General features: G+C 56.7%; 1 protein-coding gene across 1 annotated transcript in view; it reads left to right on the forward strand.

The window, feature by feature from the left end:
- FGD6 (FYVE, RhoGEF and PH domain containing 6) overlaps nt 1-21,352 on the forward strand; it is a 63,289-nt gene that overhangs the window by 2,864 nt on the left and 39,073 nt on the right. Inside the window, exons 2-10 of the mRNA XM_078612253.1 lie at nt 11,353-13,669; nt 14,260-14,356; nt 14,652-14,808; nt 15,485-15,791; nt 15,955-16,132; nt 19,203-19,270; nt 19,426-19,456; nt 19,877-20,028; nt 20,835-20,994. Coding sequence (XP_078468379.1) covers nt 11,353-13,669; nt 14,260-14,356; nt 14,652-14,808; nt 15,485-15,791; nt 15,955-16,132; nt 19,203-19,270; nt 19,426-19,456; nt 19,877-20,028; nt 20,835-20,994 — 3,467 coding nt within the window. The remainder of the gene's footprint in view (nt 1-11,352; nt 13,670-14,259; nt 14,357-14,651; nt 14,809-15,484; nt 15,792-15,954; nt 16,133-19,202; nt 19,271-19,425; nt 19,457-19,876; nt 20,029-20,834; nt 20,995-21,352) is intronic.

A 21,352-nucleotide genomic window follows, 5' to 3' on the forward strand; every position in this document is an offset into this window, starting at 1 on the left:
CGCGCCAGGTGCTCGTGTTTAGGCCGAGTCTACCTAGGGTGAGGCCCAGGACCGGTTCAGATCATTTAATCGTCACCGGTGTTGGCCGTGAGCGGGAATCGAACTCGGGTCGCCGGGTGCATAGGGCAGCGCAGCGCGCTAACCGCTACACTACCGCTCCCCACACACACACACAGACACATTCACACACTTACACACACGGACACACACACACAGACACACACACACAGACACACACACACAGACACACACACACAGACACACACAGACACACACACACACATTGCCATTCACAGACGTGATTCATACACACACAGACACACACACACACAGACACACATTCACAGGCACACATTCACACACAGACACACACACAGACACACACATTCACACACATTCACACACAGACACACACAGACACACACACAGACACACACAGACACACAAAGACGCAACAACACAAAGCCACGAACCCCGTGCAGAATGTTTGAGGGCCACGCAAACTCTGCCCGTTCACTACACAACACTACACAACACACCACTACACAACACAACACTACACAACACAACACTACACAACTATACACAACACAACACACCACCACACTACACAACACAACACTACAACACTACACACCACTACACAACACAACAATACACACCACTACACAACACTACACACCACACTACTACACAACACAACAATACACACCACTACACAACACTACACTACACAACAATACACACCACTACACAACACTACACACCACACTACTACACAACACAACAATACACACCACTACACAACACTACACAACACAACAATACACACCACTACACAACACTACACTACACAACACTACACAACACTACACAGCACAACACTACACAACACAACAATACACACCACTACACAACACACCACTACACAACACACCACTACACAACACACCACTACACAACACTACACAACACAACACTACACAACACACCACTACACACCACACCACTACACAACACAACAATACACACCACTACACAACACACCACTACACTACACTACACAACACTACACAACACAACAATACACACCACTACACTACACAACACGTGCCCCCACCACCACCACCACCCCGTGGCCATCTGTCACCACTCGGGTTACTGAGCTGACGCGGGGAGTTATTTAATTATATATATTAGACAGAGAGGGTGGAAAAAAAAATCACAAATAACACTCCATCACGTCCGGAAGGTCTGGTGGCTTGTTGTGGGAATCTGCTCTTTCTCTTGGCAGGGAGATTCGCTTTCATGGGACGCTTCTATTTTACCAGATAAAGCCCGCTGAGCTGTACAGTGGAGGTGGGTTTTTTCAGAAGCGCCCTGGCGATCACAGTTGAAAGCCGACTGCAGTCACGAAAACTTAAAATCTAGATGAATTCACAATTGATAGCTTTGATCGAAGTGGCTTATCATCGTTGTTGTTGTCGTTGTTGTTGTGTGGGAATTTTGTAGCAGCAGCAGTCAAATACTCTGAACGCGTGGTGATGTTGTTTCTAAATGTGGAGGGGAAGAAAAAATTCGGAGGAGCTGGAGAAAAATCCACGCGACCACCACGAAAAGGGAGAGAGACACCGCAAACTACAAATATTACAGCAGCAGGTGCCATGGTCGGGATCGAACCCACGACCTCCTGTATACCAGGCGAGGTAGTTAACATCTCATAGCCACCGTGATGATGATGAGAGAGAGACACGCAAACTCCAAATATACAGCAGCAGGCGCCAGGGTCGGGATCGAACCCACGACCCCCTGTACACCAGGCAAGGTAGTTAACATCTCCTAGCCACCGTGATGATGATGAGAGAGAGAGACGCCAACTCCAAATATACAGCAGGCGTCAGGGTCGGGATGGAACGCACGGACCTCCTGCACACCAGGCGAGGTAGTTAACATCTCGTAGCCATTTGATGATGACGATAGTGAGAAATTTACAGCAGCCAAATATTCTGAACGCGTGATGTTGATTCTAAATGTGGAGGGCAAAACTGGAGGACCTGGAGAAACATCCACGTGACCACAGGGAGAGAGACACGCAAACTCCAAATATACAGCAGCAGGCGTCAGGGTCGGAATTGAACCCACGGACCTCCTGCATACCGGGCGAGGTAGTTAACATCTTCTAGCCACCGTGGCGCCCCGACTAAAGATGCGTTGGCAGCGCTAGGCACAAGCAAACCAATGGATCGCAACTAACCAAGCAAATGCTTAAAGCCCCCGCCCCCCTCCCCCCAAAGAGACTCATGGAGGGGGGCTGGATTCATGGGTAAAACAATTTAACCCGTAAAAACAAAGTTGTTCACCATATAACACCTTTATATGCGTGGCGGCTAGAGTCCTCTCGTCCTCTGGCTTGAGATGGCTGCCACCTATGGGTCAGATGATTGCCTGCCACCATTAAGCAATTGGTAATTAAATATAAAAAAAAAATTCCTAAAATGTTGAAAATTTTGGGAAAAAAATTTCATGGAAATAAATTGTCACGCACAACGAGTCTGTGTGCAAAATGTCAGCTCGATTGGATCACGGGAAGTGGGTTAAAAAACGACCGAAAGATTTGCACGGTCGTAGGCGCGCAAGCAAGCAAGCAAGCGAACTTAATATAAAGGATTTTAAAAATAAAAGGAGCGCATCACAAATCAGCTCAAATTGAAATCCCAATTGAAATAAACCAATTACAGTGTCACAACTTAAGCGAATTCCTCTAATCCAGCGGTTCTGAACCTTTACTGCAGCCTTGCACCCCCCTTTGGTTCACAACCGTAACTTTGTTTTACAACGTTAACAAATACACAGAGGGTTTGGTGAAACAAAGTAAGTTGTAACTTGCGTGCCCGAGCTTAATTTGTGTTTCGATTATTTACCTTCGAAAAAAATCTGCCCATGTCTCGTGCACCCCCAGCAAGGGCATCACTGCGCATCCCAGGGGGTGCAGCGTGCAGCCCAGCTCAAGAAGAGCCACTGCTCCAACCTATCATCTCTGTCCTCCACAATAGTTCAGCCGGTCTGTGGCCGATCAAGTCTGGCTGTCGCCTGATGAAGCTAGTTGTAATTACTGCTGAAACGTCGTACTCAAGATTGTAAATGTTGTGGCTTGGCTCTCCAACACACCGGTGTGCTGTACTAGTACACTACACTATATACTATACTACTATACACTACACTATACACTAGTGCCGTACTTGTAACGAATTGGCCACGTTCTGTTTATGTGACAAACCCCCTTACTAGTTGGCTGCGTCGGGTGGTGGCGGGTTTCACGACACAACATTTATATATTTATGCGATCTAACCCAAAAAAAAACCTGTGTCGTGGATGATATTGGTTGCGAAAGCCCCCTACGTGTTAAACTCATCTCCGTCCTGTCCGCATCTCACTTCTCTGATGGTGAGCAGAGTGAGCTCACAGACCCTTGCGGCCCGTGCTAGATTCCCCGGGCAGGGCTAGCATCGGTGGCGAGTGATATCGGAACCGGTCCTGATGCGCTTGCCCCTTCACCAACCCCGCACTGACCAGCGTGGTGAAGTATGGTCAAACAACGCCCATGATCGACACGACGGGAGGGAGGAGGCGGCCTTCATCCAACAGTGGATTGAGAAAGGCCCGCTCTGTATTATTACACCCGCATTACTCAGAGCCTAAACACCAGGAGCGCCTATGAATGATTACTTTCAGGCACCAGTACTGTACAAAGGACATTCACAGCACGTGAGGTTAATGGGCACGCAGAGAGGCATGCATACCAAATAGCCAGCCACACACAAACTCGTGCAGAGTATTTATCAACTTAACAGAGTAGGCAAGCAATAGTCAGACGATTAGAACTTGCAGCCCTTGGCCAACCCACCACTGGACAAGGCCTCCACAAACCATGTCGTTCTTGGGGAGGTTGTTTTCACCAAACTTCACCACTCCGGTCAATGTGGCATAGGGGTGGAAGGCACTCTCACTCCGCTGACTCACCAGCAGTCAGTCACCAACATGGTTTCTGTTGCCCTGACCTGTACTCATGGAGTCCTCCACAATGCTTTGGCCGATGACTCAGTCCACCACCACACCGACTCTTTCATGCTTGCTCACACAGCGACGAATCGCCGACACCGCAGGGCAAACCAACACGACGACTCACTCACTCACCCATCCACCCACGCACTCACCACACTGCAGGTCACAACAATTCTCTTGCTGCTTCTATCCTTGAGAATTCCCTTCCCAAGTTCACGTAAATTACCCCGCTCAATTCAATAACCATCGGAGCCCCTCATCGACTACAACTCTTGAACGATAAGGCTTGTTGCTCGCCGCTTCTTGTTTTGGACCTGTGCTTAAGCAATCGAGCCACGGCGGCTAGGAGATGTTAACTACCTCGCCTGGTATGCAGGTGGTCCGTGGGTTCCATCTCGACCCTGACGCCTGCTGCTGTATATTTGGAGTTTGCGTCTCTCTCTCTCTCCCATCATCATCACGGTGGCTAGGAGATACGGGTAGCCGTATCCTACCCGTACCCTACCCGAAATGAGTGACAAACGGTTACTCACCAGTGACTCACGGCCTACCCGTACCCGTACCCGGCCGCACCAGGGTCGCAAACGGGTACCCGTACCCGGCTGGGTACGGGTAGCCGGGTATCGGGTAGGGTACGGGTATCGGGTACCCGGTTGCGACCTCTGTGCCACGTTGCTCGGCCCGGGGTTGATTGATCACACTTCATCACCCTGGTCAGTGCCCGTTGTGGGGGGGGGGGAGTGAAGGACCGGTTCAGAGGTCACTCGCCACTGACGCTCGCCGTGGATGGCAATCGAACTCGCTTCAGCAGGATCACAGTGTCGTGTGCTTAGCCACTGCACCACCGCTGAACAGTACGGACACACTGCTTTGTGTGTTTGGTTTGCTGTCCTTACCCCCCGCACCTACGATCAGCACGGCTGGCTACGTACGGCGCGAAAGAAGTTCAACGTACGTACGTTCCATCAATAGCATTCGATCGCCGTTCGCATTAAACCCCACCTTGCAAATTTACTTGGCTCACAGATGACCTTAATAGGTACTCGCTAACAGCACTGCCTCTGTGCGGAGCGCCGGCGCAGTGCCAAGCGTGCGGAGCTGGACAACCCGAGTTCAATTCCCGGCCACGGCTAACATCGGTGGCGAGTGATGTCGGAGCCCGTGCCGGTGAAGTATGGTCAGACGACCCCATCACAAACCAGAGGTCGCAACCGGATACCCGATACCCGTACCCTACCCGATACCCGGCTACCCGTACCCGGCCGGGTAAGGGTACGGGTAGCCGTTTGCGACCCTGGTGCGGCCGGGTACGGGTAGGCGTGAGTCACTGGTGAGTCACCGTTTGTCACTCATTTCCCAACGTCTTGTCTCTTCTCACAATTCAAGTTCCTAGAATCAACCCACACGCGGCTGCAACATGGCTTCATCCCAGAGGTCGCAATCAGGTACCCGATACCCGTACCCTACCCGTAGCATGCACACACACAGACACTTGAACATGCACATGCACTCTAGCATGCACACACACTCTAGCATGCACACACACTCTAGCATGCACACACACTCTAGCATGCACACACATACGCACAAACACTTCAGTACCCGGCCGGGTACGGGTACGGCCGGGTACGGGTAGTACGGGTACCCGTTTGGGACCCTGGTGTGGCCGGGTACGGGTACGGGTAAGGAATCAAAACCCGTTTGCGACCTCTGTCACAAACACAACGTGGTGGTGGTGGTGGTGGTAAGGGGGACACAACGTGGTGGTGGTGGTGGTGGTGGTAGGGGGGGGTGGACACAACGTGGTGGTAGTGGTCGGGGGTGGACACAACGTGGTGGTGGTGGTAGGGGGTGGACACAACGTGGTGGTGGTAGGGGGGTGTACACAACGTGGTGGTGGTAGAGCGTGGACACAACGTGGTGGTGGTAGGGGGTGGACACAACGTGGTGGTGGTGGTAGGGGGGGTGGACACAACGTGGTGGTGGTGGTGGTAGGGGGTGGACACAGCGTGGTGGTGGTGGTGGTAGGGGGGGTGGACACAACGTGGTGGTGGTGGTAGGGGGGGGTGGACACAACGTGGTGGTGGTAGGGGGGGTGGACACAACGTGGTGGTGGTGGTGGTAGGGGGGGTGGACACAACGTGGTGGTGGTAGGGGGGGTGGACACAACGTGGTGGTGGTAGGGGGGTGGACACAACGTGGTGGTGGTAGGGGGGTGGACACAACGTGGTGGTGGTAGAGGGTGGACACACAACGTGGCTGTGTTAACGTACAACAGCAGCCCCAACAGCCGAGTGTATCTGTCAACAACAGAGGGAGCAGTGTGTTGCTCCGGACTGGAAGAGTTCACTTATCGCACGAGGGTTGGGGGGCCGAGGGTGGGATCGGGCAGAGGCAACGCTGCCGTGGCAAAAGAACCCCCCCCCCCCCCCCGTGTACACCGAGCTGGACCACCCCCCCATCATCATCAGAGGAATGGTTTTGCCCAACTTCCTTGGCACAAAAGCTGACCTCTAAAGTGACCCCGTAGGCCAAGCTGCCCTTTCCCCGCCTCTGCTGCCTGCCCATCCTGCATAACAATTGATGTGCCCTGCATTGCGTGGCGAGCTCCGTTAACGGTGCGGTGATGTCAAGAGTACCCACACACGCGTACACACTCCAGCATGCGCACACGCACACACACAACAAACACTTTGTATGTATGTTGAACTTCTTTCGCGCCGTACGTAGCCACACCGTGCTAATCGGAGGTGCGGGAGGGGGCAACAAACTAAATACAAGAAGCAGTCCTAGAATGCACACACACACACAGTCTAGCATGCACACACACACAGTCTAGCACACACACACACACACTCTAGCATGCACACACACACACAGTCTAGCATGCACACACACACACAGTCTAGCATGCACACACACACACAGTCTAGCATGCACACACACAGACATTTTAACATCCATACACACACTCTAGCATGCACACACACAGACACACAAACACTCCAGCATGCACACACAGACACTAGCGTGCACACACACTTGTAGCATGCACACACACTCTACCATGCACACACACTCTACCATGCACACACACTCTACCATGCACACACACTCTACCATGCACACACACACTCTACCATGCACACACACATATTCTCGCATGCACACACACACAGACACTCTACCAATCACACACAAGACCATGTAACATTCACACGCACGCACAAAGATCCCCCTGTAGCTGCGTAGTCTGTTGGGGCAAGTGCTGTTAGCGAGCACCTCGTAAGGTTGGTATGACAGCACCGCCTTTATCTCCCCACAGTTGATGTTCGCAGACCACGCCAGGTACCCATTTCAGTGCCGAGGTGACCCAGGGTTTTCCCCCGCTGAAGATATCCCACGTGTATCTGCACCGATGCTAGCCGTAGCCGGGAATCGAACCCACGTGCACCGGGGATGGTTGGGCAAACCACCACACCAACACCACGGCTCCCCACGCAACAACAGCCACCATTCACCACCACAAAGCGGCGGTGATGTCAACCGCGGCGCTTGTGCCAGACTTGGGCTGTCACTCATCAATCTCGCCCCACCGCCCATCGCCCTTCCTAGCGGCGGCGGCGGCGCCGCGTTGCCCACGCCAGCTCACTTTTCTCCACGGTCAATTTGACGCCTGCTGTATATTTGGAGTTTGCGTGTTTTGTGTGCGCTTGAATGGTTGTCATTGCTTAACCCTTGGGATGCATGACCCCCGATACGAGAAGGCAGCAGCTACAACCGTTTGGGGCGCAACTTTGGCTAGGAGATGTTAACTACCTCGCCTGGTATATAGGAGGACGTGGGTTCGACGGCTGCTGTATTTTTGGAGTTTGCGTGTTTTGTGTGTGCTTGAATGGTTGTCATTGCTTAAGCGTTGGGATGCATGACCCTTGAAACGAGAAGGCAGCAGCTACAACCGTTTGGGGAGCCACGGTGGTTAGGAGATGTTAACTCCCTCACCTGGTGTACAGGAGGTCGTGCGTTTGATCCCGACCCTGACGATGCCTGCTGTATATTTCGTGTTTGCATGTCTCTCCCCATGATCGTGTGGATGTTTTTTTCTCAGGGCTCTCCGGTTTCCCCCTCTATATTTATGAACAGTGCATCGAGGTTTATTTCGATTATTTTGCTGCTATAAATTTGCACGATATAAGCCGCTTTGTTGAGCTATCATTATTTGTGGCCAGGTCGCTTCTGAAAAACGAGTTAATATCTCAGTGGGCTTTGCCTCGTAGGATGGGGATGGCTTAGTATTTGTCTGTGTTTGGGTGATTTGTTTATCGTTCGTACACTTTGCACTCGTATTGTGTTGTTGTTTTGTGTTTGTTGTTGTCGCGTTCTTGCCCAGTGCCCCGACTGGACATCTGTGAACAAGAGCTTTATAGATCATCGGGTTCTTCCAGTATGAATACATATATATTGTGATGTCCCTAACGAGTGGTACAAGCCATTGCAGATGCGGACACTTTGATGGGGGGAAATGAATGCATGATGTGTGTACGCACGTTTAACTTCTTCTGCACCGTACGTAGCCAACCGTGCTAATCGGAGGTGCGGGCGGAAGGGCAGCAAACTAAACACAAAAATCATTTCGAAAGACTTTGTCAATCTCGATGATGATTTAAAAGTTCATAGCTCCCAAGTGGCTTCCTTACTAGCAGCGGGCAGAGCGCTCCAGACGGCCGCAGAAGCGCATCTGAAAGCGCCGCGCGATTTCGAGTGGGGACCGCCTTTGTTCGATGGGCGGCCAAAAGCCGCCGCTGCAAAGATGACCGGACACAGGAAGAAATGTTTAAACCATGCGGGCAGTGTGCGACTACGGTCGCCCGTAAATGCACCGTCGAACATAAAAACAACTCGATGCCCGCTTTCTAAACAATACAAAGGAGGAGGAGGAGGAGGAGGGGGCGGGAGGCAACATCACAGCGAGGATTCTCCGCTCTGCTCCTGTTGGCCAATTTGTCACCCTCGTTAACCACCTCGATGTAAAACGACAGTTGTTACTCTACGTCAGTTGTGGCCAGCCGGTAACAGGCCAAGAGTCAAAAAGTAACCCATGAGTTCTGCAAAGAGTCAAGTCTATATATATACACAAGTGTGTATATCTTCTTGGTTCTTTCGGTAAAGTCACGTAGACTTTACCGAAAGAACCAAGAAGATGAATCCCTGCAGTCACGAAAGCTTTAAATCGAATTTTAAGTGTGTATATATTGACGGTTTTCTCGGCACAGCACGGGAGACGTCCGTTATTCTCTGCTACTTTGATAGTGCAGTTTGTTCTCCCATAACGCCGCGTGTTTTGTGTTTTCACGACGCGATTTGGATATAAGTGAGAAGCAGGAGACGAGCGGTTACACGTTCCCCGGTCTGCACGACCCCCCCCCCCCCGCGGATCACGCTCCGCTAATCGACGCGCGGGAGCTTACGCCACGACAGTGCCCAGTGGCACCGTGGTGGCGGAGCGACGTCTCCCCCGAGCCGTGCGTGTGGCGTCTTTAACAGGCCTCGATCGAAGGCGGCGTAACGTAGAACTTGATACAGATATTTTGCTGTGACAGTTTCACCTGAAGACGGAAGCTTGTGTTGCCTCCGAAACGTCGTGATTTTATTGTTTTCATTTTTTTTCATTTTAATTCCATTTTTTACCTATGTGACTTTACCGAAAGAACTATGAGTAGAACGCGCTATCGCAGTCGCAGCAGAGGGATGATGAATGTCTCCCGTGCTGTGCCAAAAAAAATCATCTATATATACACACGCACACACTTTTATATATATGTATGTATACGTGCCTCTTTTTCAGAACTCGTGGATACTTTTTTGGCTCCTGGTCTGTTCCAGGTTGGCCAAACCCCGCGGTTGCGCGTTGCGTGGGCCGCGAGTGATCCGCCGACAGGCTGCGGAGATTCTTGACATTCTCGGGGTTTTAGAGAAGAAGCGGCAACTCGCTTCATACAGCGCTGGGGGGGTCGTGCGTGGTGCCCTATGGGTAGAATTGCTCCTGCCATAGCAACGTAGAGTTGCCACCACTGTGCTGAGGGTTCTCAACAGGAGATGATGATAGTAAACAATTGTAATTGCTCTTTACTCTGACAAGCCTCACCGAGTCGCAAGACTCATTTTGGAAGAGTCCTGCTCCATCTGCGGCAATGTTTGGGCAATTCCACGAATGGGAGTTTGTGGCTTCGAGTTGTGGGAGGTAATCGGAGACCATCGGAGAAATCTCACCACGCAAATACTTGGGGCTCTGCTGGACAGGCTCTACGCCTCCTCATCCGGGTTTTACAAAGGCTCTCTGTTAACCTCTTTTAGCACTCATCGTTCAAAAAATGTGCGACCAACTGAATAATGGCTTTTGGCAATGGTTTGGACGTGACAATAATGATAACAACCGGGCCCGCTCTGCCGTCGCTTCCCGCTGATGTTAGCCGTGGCCGGAAATCGAACTCGGGTGGCTGAGTTCGCAGTGTAGGGTGCGAAACCACTGCGCCACCACTACCCAGATAATGATACCGCCCTTTATTTACCCAGGCTAGGAGATGTTAACTACGTCACCTGGTATACAGGAGGTTGTGGGTTCGATCCCGACCCTGACGTCTGCTGCTGTATATTTTGAGTTTGCACGTTCTCCCCGTGGTGGCGTGGATTTTTCTCCAGGTCCTCTGGTTTTTCCCCTCCGCATCACGCGTTTAGAGTTTTTGGCTGCGATACACTTCCACGTGATGAGCCGCTTCGTTGAGCTATCATTTGTGGCCAGGTCGCTTGTGAAAATCTTATTGAGAATCGCAAGACTTTTTCAGGAGGGTCTTGTTGCATTGAGATTATTTAGTAATTCTAGCCATGAGAGTTTCTTTAATCTCATTAAATGCAGCAGGAGTTTGGTTTAGAAAAGTCACAGAGTGGCAGAGCTCTGTCGAGCCAGTGAAAATGGAGCTTGTTGTAAGGTGTGTTTTGATGACGAACAGTGATTGGTCTGCAGAGCACGCGACCTCGGCTGGTCACGTGACCTCGGTCTGCGATCTGATTGGAAGTCGCCATCCTGGCTGCCCACTTGGGGGAGCAGCGATCAGATTTGTCCATATTTTGTGGCGACTACATTTTGGACAATAGGTAATTCTGTGTCGGTTGTTGCCAGTGACGGTTGCCCTAACATTGCTCGATTGCACCGTGGCCCTGTAACTTTTGAAGAAGCACGTTCCCGCAGAGACGTTAACCGCTGTTCGTTTTAATTGTTTGTTACGGCACAGAGATCAAGAAGCCACCTGTGGCGCCCAAGCCGCGGCTGCCAGCGCCACCCCGGCCCTCCCAACCTCCCAGGCCGCCCGCCCCGCAGGCCAATCACACCGACCGCGCCAACCACAAGGACCAGGGCGACCACACCGGGGAAGTGACCCACGCAGATCGGGCCGGCCACTCCGATCAAATCAACCACGCGCCCCAGGCGAATCACGCGGACCAGACTAACCACGCGGACCGGCTGAATCACGCGGACCAGAACGACCACACGGACCGGGTGAACGACGCCGATCAAATCGGCCAAACGGACCAGGCCATCCACACCGGCCAGATCGGTCACACCGGGCAGGCGAACAATGCGTCGCCCAGGAGTCAGAAACCTCCCGTGGCCCCCAAACCTAAGGTGGCCAAGAAGCCGCCGGTGGCCGAGGTGAAGCCAACGCCGCAGCAGCAGCAGCCACAGCAGCAGCAGCAGGCGGTCGCGGCGGTGGCGGCTGTGAGCCCGGCTGACGGCACCAAGCCGTGTCGCGAGTGTGGCAGCCGCAACCGCAAACCGGATGTCCCGGCGACGGCGGCGCTGCTTGGCTCGTGCTGCTGCCACCGCCACCTGGATTTCGGCGCCGCCCACGGGCTGGGGCTGACGCAGCGCGGCGATGGCGGCGGCGGCGGCGACGCCGGCAGCTGCTGCCTGTGCGCCGTGAGCCACGTAGCCGCGTCGTACAAGGGCTGCGGGGCGGCGTGCCGGTTCCGGCGCATCTCCGACCGGCACGACACCGCGATCCACGTGCACGGCTGCGAGGCGGTGGCGCTGCTGCTGCACCAGACGGAGTTTGATGGCGGCGGCAGCGGCGACGCGGCGCAGCCGGAATCGTGCCGTGCGGCACTAGCGCTCGACTCGCCCAAGCCGTCGCCGACACCGCCGCCGCCGCTGCCGCCGCGTTTGCGGTCGCCGGATCCGGGCACGAAGGGATCGGAGAGCCCGCCTCTCGCCGAGGTGGCGCCGCGCTTGCGCCGCGAGCCGGCAGACGCACGGGCGGCGGGCGCCGTCCGCCCTGTGGCTCCTCTGGCGAAGGCCGGCGCGGATTCCGGAGAACTCGCGCCAGACGGCGCGGCCGTGCGCGACCGCCCCTGCCCTTTGCCGGGCGGCGGCGTCGAGGGGGAGCCATCGAGCCGCCTCCCGGTCACGGCGCCTCCGGATCCGGATGCGGGATTGACGCCGCGACGTCCGGCGAGCGCCGGCAAGAGGTCGGGCGAGAGGTCGTCGGGCTCCCCCGGACGGCCGAGAGCGCGCGGAGATGCCGGGGCCCCCGTCCCCAAGCCCAGGCGTCTGGTGCCGACACCTCGCTTCCCGGACAGGGCCACGGACAGCGTGGCCTCCGACGAAACGGGTCGCGACAACGACCGGCGGCCTCGCCCGCGGGCGGACGAGGCCGCGGCACGGAAGCCGGAAGGCGAGCGCTTTGCCGACGGCACCACCGGCGCTGTCGAGCAGAGCTGCCCGCCGGCCCGGCTGCATTCGCCCCCGGAGCTTGGCGCACCGACGCCGACGGAATGGCCGCAGGGTGGCTCGATGGCGCGGGATGTCGCGGGCGTGGACGCCGGCAGAGAAATGGCGAGCGGCGGAAGCCGGTCCCCGGCGGAACGCCCCGGCGACGGGCGCCGTCGATCGGCGACGTGCCAAAACGAACCCCGGCCTCCCGTCGGAGAACGGGCAGCGTTTGACGAGCACGTCACGCCAGGAGGCGCGGCAACCGAGCCGGGCCGGAGGCTCCGGCAACACGAGGAGGACGCGGAGCGGACGACCGGGGCCCCGCCGCTCAAACCAAAGCGGGGGGGAGGAAACGTCCGGTCGCCGGCGCCCGGCACGGCCGCGGAGTTGGAGCGAGCCCAGCGGGACGGCGATGCGGACCGGGCGGCGACGCGGAGAGGCGCCGGTGGTGGCGGCGGCGGCGGCCACTCGATAGACCGGAGGCGGCCGAACTTTGGGCCTCCTCCCCCGCCGACGCTCCCTCCCAAGAAGGAACATCCGAGGGGCGACGACGCGGGCCGGAAGAGCTCCCGGGCGGCAGAGGCGGCGGCGGCGGCTTGCCTCAAGGACATCCCGCCGCCGTTCCAGCCGGCCGACATCACCCAGAGGCCGATCGCAAAGTACTCCCCCCGGCCGGCGGAGGGAGACGAGCGGAGTGGCGGCGGCGGCAGCGGTGAAGGGAAGAAGAGGAGCTCCTTCAGGAGCTTCCTTCCGCGGCGGTTTTCGGGGAAGAGCAAAGTCGAGATCCGGCTGTTTGGGGGCACAGAGTCGCCACCGGCACCGGCGCAGGGGGTTTGCAGGTGAGCGGTGGCGCCGACACGGACGGGGGCGCGTAGAGCCGGACGGCTTCTTGCGTGCGACTCGCCGAGAGGTTCACCCGTACCGGGAAACGGGAATTGGGGGGCGGCACGTCGCACTCCCGCCACGTCGCACAAGTCCGCGGGGTGCCGCGTCATCGCAGCTGCCCGATTGTCCTTTAATTTAGCGGCTGACTTTTAAGTCACTTTGGTTGACGAGGCGCGCATAACGGCGTAGCCTCTTATTGACAATCGCGAGCCCGGTAACAAATTGCCTCAAATGTTTAAGGTGGTCGTCGTCTGACAGAGTGTAAAGTAAAAAAATAGTTTAAAATTTTTTAAAATTGTTGAGTCCGTACAGAGTTTGGATACATTTTCACGATGATTTCAGAATGAGCGGGTTATTTTAAGAATTTTTGATTTTACTTTTCAAAAAAAATAATTCTAAGCCGAATTCTAGCTGACGATGCTGGATACACCCCAGTATATTTTTTTCGGGGGTGGCCCCCCCTTCAGCTGCTTGGGACGCAAAACTCGTGGCTTCGCTCGTGCCTCGCTTCGCCACCGTGACCGTTGCCCTCGCCCGGCGGCAGGGACCTGCGGTGGCGAGGAGGGAAACAGCAGCAGAGGGGGGAGCTCGCGACTTCGCTCACACGGAGGAGCAGCGAGAGCCATGTGCAGCGCAGCAAAGTGAGAATCCCACAGACTCGCATATAGTCCCCCAGACTCGCGCAGAGGCCCACAGACTCGCATATAGACCCACAGACTTGCACAGAGGCCCACAGACTCGCGCAGAGGCCCACAGACTTCTACGGTGACTCGTAGTCTTTCCCAAAGAATGACTGACCTATTAGCTGTTCGCCCCATTGACTGACAGAATGACCAATCATGTCACCAGCTGGCTGACCAATGAGCTCGCTCCCCCTCGCCGAGTCCCCGAGATGACGCTGCCGTCGCCGCGGCGGCGGCTTTGTCTCACGTGCAGGTGCGGACATACACGCGCACAGGGTCGCGCGGGGTCACGCGGGACGACGGAGTGGTGGACCCCCCTCTCCCCCTGGGGCTCCGCACGCCGCCCTCCAAACCACGCTCCATCTCCTTTCCGTGCGCCAGCACGCCCAAGCACGGGTGCGCCGACTCGGGTACGAGCCGCTCACCGGCCTGCTGACCGGCCTCTTACAACTTAAGTTACCCAGTGGACTGACCCAAGGAACCAACTGAGTAACCCACTGACCCTTTACCCAGCTGACTGACCAACAAACAAACTTACTGACTAAATTATGAACTCGTCATACAACGGACTGACTCGCTGGCTAACCAACTGTCCAACTAATCTACTGAGTTGTCTTCCGACTGACTAATTGTCTGACGCATTTTCCAACTGAACAGCGAACTGACAAACTAAACTACTGACCCATAATCCAACTGGCCAGCCAACTAACAAGTCGACAGAGCTATAATCCAACCGACCGTCTAGCCAGCCGACCGTCTAGCCAACCGACTGTCTAGCCAACCGACCGTCTAGCCAACCGACCGTCTGGCCAGCCGACCGTCTGGCCAGCCGACCGTCTAGCAAACCGACCGTCTGGCCAGCCGACCGTCTAGCCAGCCGACCGTCTAGCAAACCGACCGTCTAGCCAGCCGACCGTCTAGCCAACCGACCGTCTGGCCAACCGACCGTCTGGCCAACTGACCGTCTGGCCAGCCGACCGTCTGGCCAGCCGACCGTCTGGCCAGCCGACCGTCTGGCCAACTGACCGTCCAGCCAACTGACGTCTCGTGCTGAATCGGGAGCCGACCGTCATCCCGCCCCAACAGACGCCGCGTACGAGAGCGTGGAGCAGCGCATGGAGCAGCGCGTGGAGCAGCGTGTGGTGGAGCGTGTGGCTGCAGTGCCGCCGCCACGCCCGCGTGGGAGAAGCCTCGGCCTCCAGGATCTCCTCCGCGGTGGTGGCGACCCCCGGTGGGGTGACCCCCACGCGGAGGCCCTCCGCGGCGACTCGGACCGCCGCCGCCATGTTGACGGCGACGATGACGACGACGAAGAAGAAGAACCCTTCTCCTACGTGGACATGAACTCCTTCCTGGACGCGGAGGACGGCAGCTTCTCGGTCGCTGGCGCCAGGTGATTGCCTGGCGGCGGAGGGGTCGCGGGGTCGTGAGGTCGCGGGGTCGCGGGGGCGTGGGGGCGTGCGTTTGCATCGTCATTGTTGTCGTCGTCGTCATCATCATTATCGTCATTGTCGCCGTCGTTATCGGCGTCTTTACCATCGTCGTGCGACTCTCAGGACCGGCCAGATGAAGAGCTTCGGCGACAGCATCCAGTCGGACGAGGATGTGCCCGACACCTCGTCGGAGGATAACGATGAGGACGACGAGGAGGAGGAGCGGGAGGAGGAGAAGGCGGGGTGCTCCATGTCGCTCAAGGCGCCGGGAACGCTGCTGCGCCCGCGTGCTCCGCCGCTGGTGAGAGTCGGCACCGTGATTCACGTGCCGGGAAGACTCGCGGATCGACGAGCGCTCGCTACTCGCAGCACTCGCCCCAACAGCTCTGTTCAGGCTACACGGGGGATCTTTGTCTTTGTATGGGGGAGTGGTGGTGCAGCGGTTAGCGTGCCGCGTTACGAACCCGGCTTACGTCTTTCTTTCTGATTCCCGTGCCCCCGCTGAACATCTGTGAAAAAGAGCTTCGCAGCTCATCGGATTTCTCCGGAATTGATAAAGTTGCTGATTCTGACATGAGTGGCGAGCGGTAATTGAACCTGTTCCTAGGCCTCCCGCTAGGCTGACTCCTGGTGCGGTGTGTAAATGTCAGCTGGCCCAGCCTAAATCGGTGCTCGCTAACGGTGTGTGCTGCAATGGGGGGACTATTAGTAGGCTCTAGAATGATCAAAAGTTTATTTACCGCCCTTTTCACCAGTCCCCACACCATCTCAATGATGGAAGATGTTGACCATACTTCACCGCGCCCGTCAATGTGGGTTGGTGAAGTTGAAGTTGGGAGGGTGGGTGGGTTAAGCTATCACTCGCCACTCGATGTTAGTCACGGCTGGGAATCGAACTCGGGTCGGCGGCTTCAGAGCGCGCCGCGCCAAACCCAACGTGCTAGTCGGCGCTAGTCGGAGGTGCGGGGGAAGGACAAGAAACTACGCACGTGGAACTTCTTTTGCACAGTACGTAGCCGACCGTGCTCATCGGAGGTGCGGCGATTGCGCGAGTCGTTCTGAACCGCAATCCAGCTCACGTTTGCTGTCGGCAAGTGTCGTAGGTATCGTTACCGCTATCACCATTGTTGTTGTTATTGACCCCAGGTCTGCACGGGACATTAATCACACAGGCGTCGTGACTTGGCGGCCCCTTCCCAAACCGCCCCGGACAATCCGGTTTCCCCCCCCCACCCCCCCACCCCCCATTGCACAACCGCTCTATCTTCCCCGTGAATGGACGCATTCAGATGAAAGCCACTGAGGGCCCCCCCCCCCGCTGCCTCCGCCCCCCCCCATAACCCCGTCCCCCCCAGTCCCCCCTCCACTGAGGCCGATCTTGATACCGCTGGTACCAGTCATCGGCAGGGACACACACACAGGGACACGCGCAGGGACACGTGCAGGGACACGCACAGGGACGCACACAGGGACATACACAGACACACAGACACACACACAGGGACACACACACACAGAGACACACACAGGGACACACACAGGGACACACACAGACACACACACACAGGGACACACAGGGACACACACAGGGACACACACACACAGGGACACACACACACAGGGACACACAGACACACAGGGACACACACAGGGACATGCACACAGGGACACACACAGACACACAGGGACACACACGCAGGCACCCTGCCGCTCCCCACTGCCACTGCCGCCTTTCCGCCACCGTCGCCCTCCGCACCTCTCCTCCCCCTTACCCCCCCCCCCCCCATGGGTCCCCCCGCGACCCCAAACCATCGTGGGTTCTGGCGCGGGAAGCTCCGCTGCTAAGGAGACGGCGGCGCCTCTGCAGCTCGCGCACGCTCCTCCGCGGGGCCAGGGTGGGGGGGCCAGGGTGGGTGGGGGGGGCAGGGTGGGTGGGGGGGCCAGGGTGGGGGGGGGGCGAGGGTGGGGGGGGGCGAGGGTGGGGAGGGGTGGGAAGCTCTTTGTGTGCCACGGGGTGGAAGCCGCGACGCCCTTGGCTGCCACCGTGCGACTCCCTTCCCGGTTCGGCGTGGCGGCCAGGGGACGCACAGCGGCCAGGGGACGCACAGCGGCCAGGGCACGCACAGCGGCGCGGCTCCCGGCTCCACCCGCTGCCCCCGCGGCGTTGTCGCTGCGCGAGAACCTTTTCGTTCCGGGCCCTTTGCCCGATTTCATCTCCCGCGGTGGCCCGACTGTTGGACGCTGCTGCAGCTCGCCCGACTCGCCCACCCGGCTTCCGAACCTCCCGGCGCGAAAGTTGAAAGAACCCCGCGGGCGATTTTTCTTACAATCCAACCCCCTCCTCCTCCGCCCCCATCGCCTCTGTCCCACCCGGCCGTCGGGTCGCGTGCGGTGGGGTAAAGTGCGGGCACGCCAACCTCTCCCAGCGTGTTTGGCCGGCGTGGGCGAGTACTGGACATCTGTGAGCCGCTGGAGATCTGTGTAAAAGAGCTTTCTAGCTCATCGGATTCCTCCAGTGAAGCAAAATATCCTGATTCTGAGTAGACCGAGAATCGTCAAGAGGGGCTGTCATGTAGGAGAGGGCCCTTGCCGCCAGGAGTTGCGCGAGCAAGCTAACTAATTCTTCACCAAACTCTTTTTATTTTACCAGGCAAGTCCCCACTGAGCCTGTGTAGCTCTATTTCATTAGCGAGCTGGCTCTCAGAAACGATAGCTGCAACGAAGTGGCTTATCGTGTGGAAATTCACAGCAGCCAAATACTCTGAGCGCGCGATGTTGATTCTAAATGTGGAGGGGAAAACCGGAGGACCTGGAGAAACATCCACATGACCACAGGAAGAGAGACACGCAAACTTCAAATATACAGCAGGTGTCAGGGTCGGAATCAAACGCACAGACCTCCTGCGTACCAGGCGAGGTAGTTAACATCTCCTAGCCATTTGATGACGATAGTGAGAAATTTACAGCAGCCAAATACTCTGAGTGCGTGATGTTGATTCTAAATGTGGAGGGAAAAACTGGAGGACCTAGAGATACATCCACGTGACCACAGGGAGAGAGACACGCAAACTCCAAATATACAGCAGCAGGCGTCAGGGTCGGAATCGAACCCACGGACCTCCTGTATACCAGGCGAGGTAGTTAACATCTCCTAGCCACCGTGGCGCACTTTCAGTTGCAGGGCTGCAGCTTTGCCTCCGATGTAAGAATTACATTTTTGGTGTTCACATGTGAATTTCTCATTCATACAGAATACCCGTTCTAATTCCTTTTGGATGTGAGTAACGTTTCTCACGCGGTTGCTATTTGATTAGATGGTAAAGTGTTTGGTGGTTGTTGTTGTTTGTGTCTCTCCTCTCTCTCTCTCTCAGAGCGATGTGGAAGTGAAGAGGAACAAGGCGTTCCACATCGCGCGCGAGATGGTCAGCTCGGAGAGAGTGTACGTATCACGGCGGCCCACCCCTCCACCCCCTCCACCCCCTCCACTCCACTCTTAATACACAAACCCTATCCTTACCTCTATCCCTGACCCGCCTTGAACACTTAGGCCTGCACACACAAAGTGTCGTGACCATGTGCCTCGTGTCTTTCTAGGTTTGTTGATGTCCTGAAGCTGCTACACATTGTGAGTTTTTTAGTTTATTTACACATTCAGTTGTTCAGCATGCCACCCGCTCGCTCATGCCGTCACTCACTTGCACACTCACCCACCCACTAACTCATTCACTCATCCACCCACCCGCTCGCCCACCCGCTCGCCCGCCAACTCGCTCGCTCACTCGCCCACCCTCTCGCTCGCTCACTCACCCACTCGCTCACCCATTTAGTTACCCACCCACTCACCGACTCACCCATTTAGTTACCCACCTCTCCACTCACTCACCAACCGGCTTCTTTACTCACTCAATCACCCACCCACCTACTCATTCACTCACTCACTCACTTATTCTTTCCCTCGCCTAACTAACCCACCGACCCGCTCGCCCGCTCACCCACTGGCCAACCCGCTCACCCACTGGCCAACCCGCTCACCCGCCCGCCGCAGGATTTCCGCGGCGCGGTGGTGAGCGCCGGCGTGGAAGCCGGCAAGCCCCTGGTGGATGAGAAGACGCTGTCCCAGATCCTCCTCTACCTGCCCCAGCTCTACGAGCTCAACCAGAGCCTGCTGCAGGAGCTGGAGGAGCGCATGGCTCACTGGTCAGTCACACGCACCACCACCACCACCCCCACCACCACCTCCACCACCACCAACACCACCTCCACCACCAACACCCCCAACACCACCACCCACCACCCACCACCACCCACCACCACCACCACCACCACACCCACCATCACCACCACCCACCATCCACCACCACCACCCACTCCACCACCACCTCCACCACCACCCACCACCACCACCACACCCACCATCACCACCACCCACCATCCACCACCACCACCCACTCCACCACCACCTCCACCACCACCTCCACCACCACCCACCACCACCCACCACCACCACCACCCCCACCACCACTACTACCACCATCACCACCACCCCCCCACCACCACCACCACCACCTCCACCACCACCCACCACCACCCCCCACCACCACCACCCCCACCAGGGTTCGATTCCCACTCACGGGCCAACACCGGTGACGATTATCTGAACCGGTCCTGGGCCTCCCCTAGGTCGACTCGGCCTCAAATGAGTACCTGGTGCGATGTGTAGTAAACATCGCCATTGGGGAGACAAAGGCGGCCGGGCGTGGTACTGGCCACCCCACCCCCTTCATGCGCCCGCGGCCGGCCTTTGTAGGCGCATCTTCGCTCACGGCACTTGCCCTCGTCTGTTAAAGCTACACGGGGGATCTTTGTCTGTGCGTGCGTGTCCGTGCGTGCGTGTCCGTGCGTGTCCGTGCGTGCGTGTCCGTGCGTGCGTGTCCGTGCGTGCGTGTCCGTGCGTGCGTGTCCGTGCGTGCGTGTCCGTGCGTGCGTGTCCGTGCGTGCGTCAGGGAGGAGGAGCGCGAACGCATCGCCGACGTGATCATGCGCAAGGGGCCCTACCTCAAGATGTACTCGGCCTACATCAAGGAGTTTGACCGCATCACCCTGCTGCTGGATGAGTGCTGCCGCAAGTTCCCGCCGTTCGCCGCCGTCGTGCGGGACTTCGAGGTTCGGCGAGAGCGTCGCGATGGACGATGTAAATCATGATCATCGTCGTCATCACGGTGATGATGACGATGATGATGCAGGTTTTTGTTGGGTTGTATCGCGTAAATATACAAACGTGTCGTTAAACCCGCCACCACCCGACACAGCCAATTACGTCACGTAAACAGAACGTTCCAATTCGGTTCTAGTACAGCACACCGGTGTGCTGGTAAGCCAAGCCGCAACATTGTAATTGTCGATTTAGGGGATGTAACCCAAGGAAAACCTGTTATGGATGATATTGGTCGCGGAAGCCAACTACGTGTTAAAATGATGATGATGATGATATATTAATAGTGCCGGCAGCTTGCGACGGCAG

Source organism: Lampetra planeri, chromosome 38, assembly GCF_965212315.1.
Source record: "Lampetra planeri chromosome 38, kcLamPlan1.2.h2, whole genome shotgun sequence".
NCBI classification, from domain to species: domain Eukaryota; kingdom Metazoa; phylum Chordata; class Hyperoartia; order Petromyzontiformes; family Petromyzontidae; genus Lampetra; species Lampetra planeri.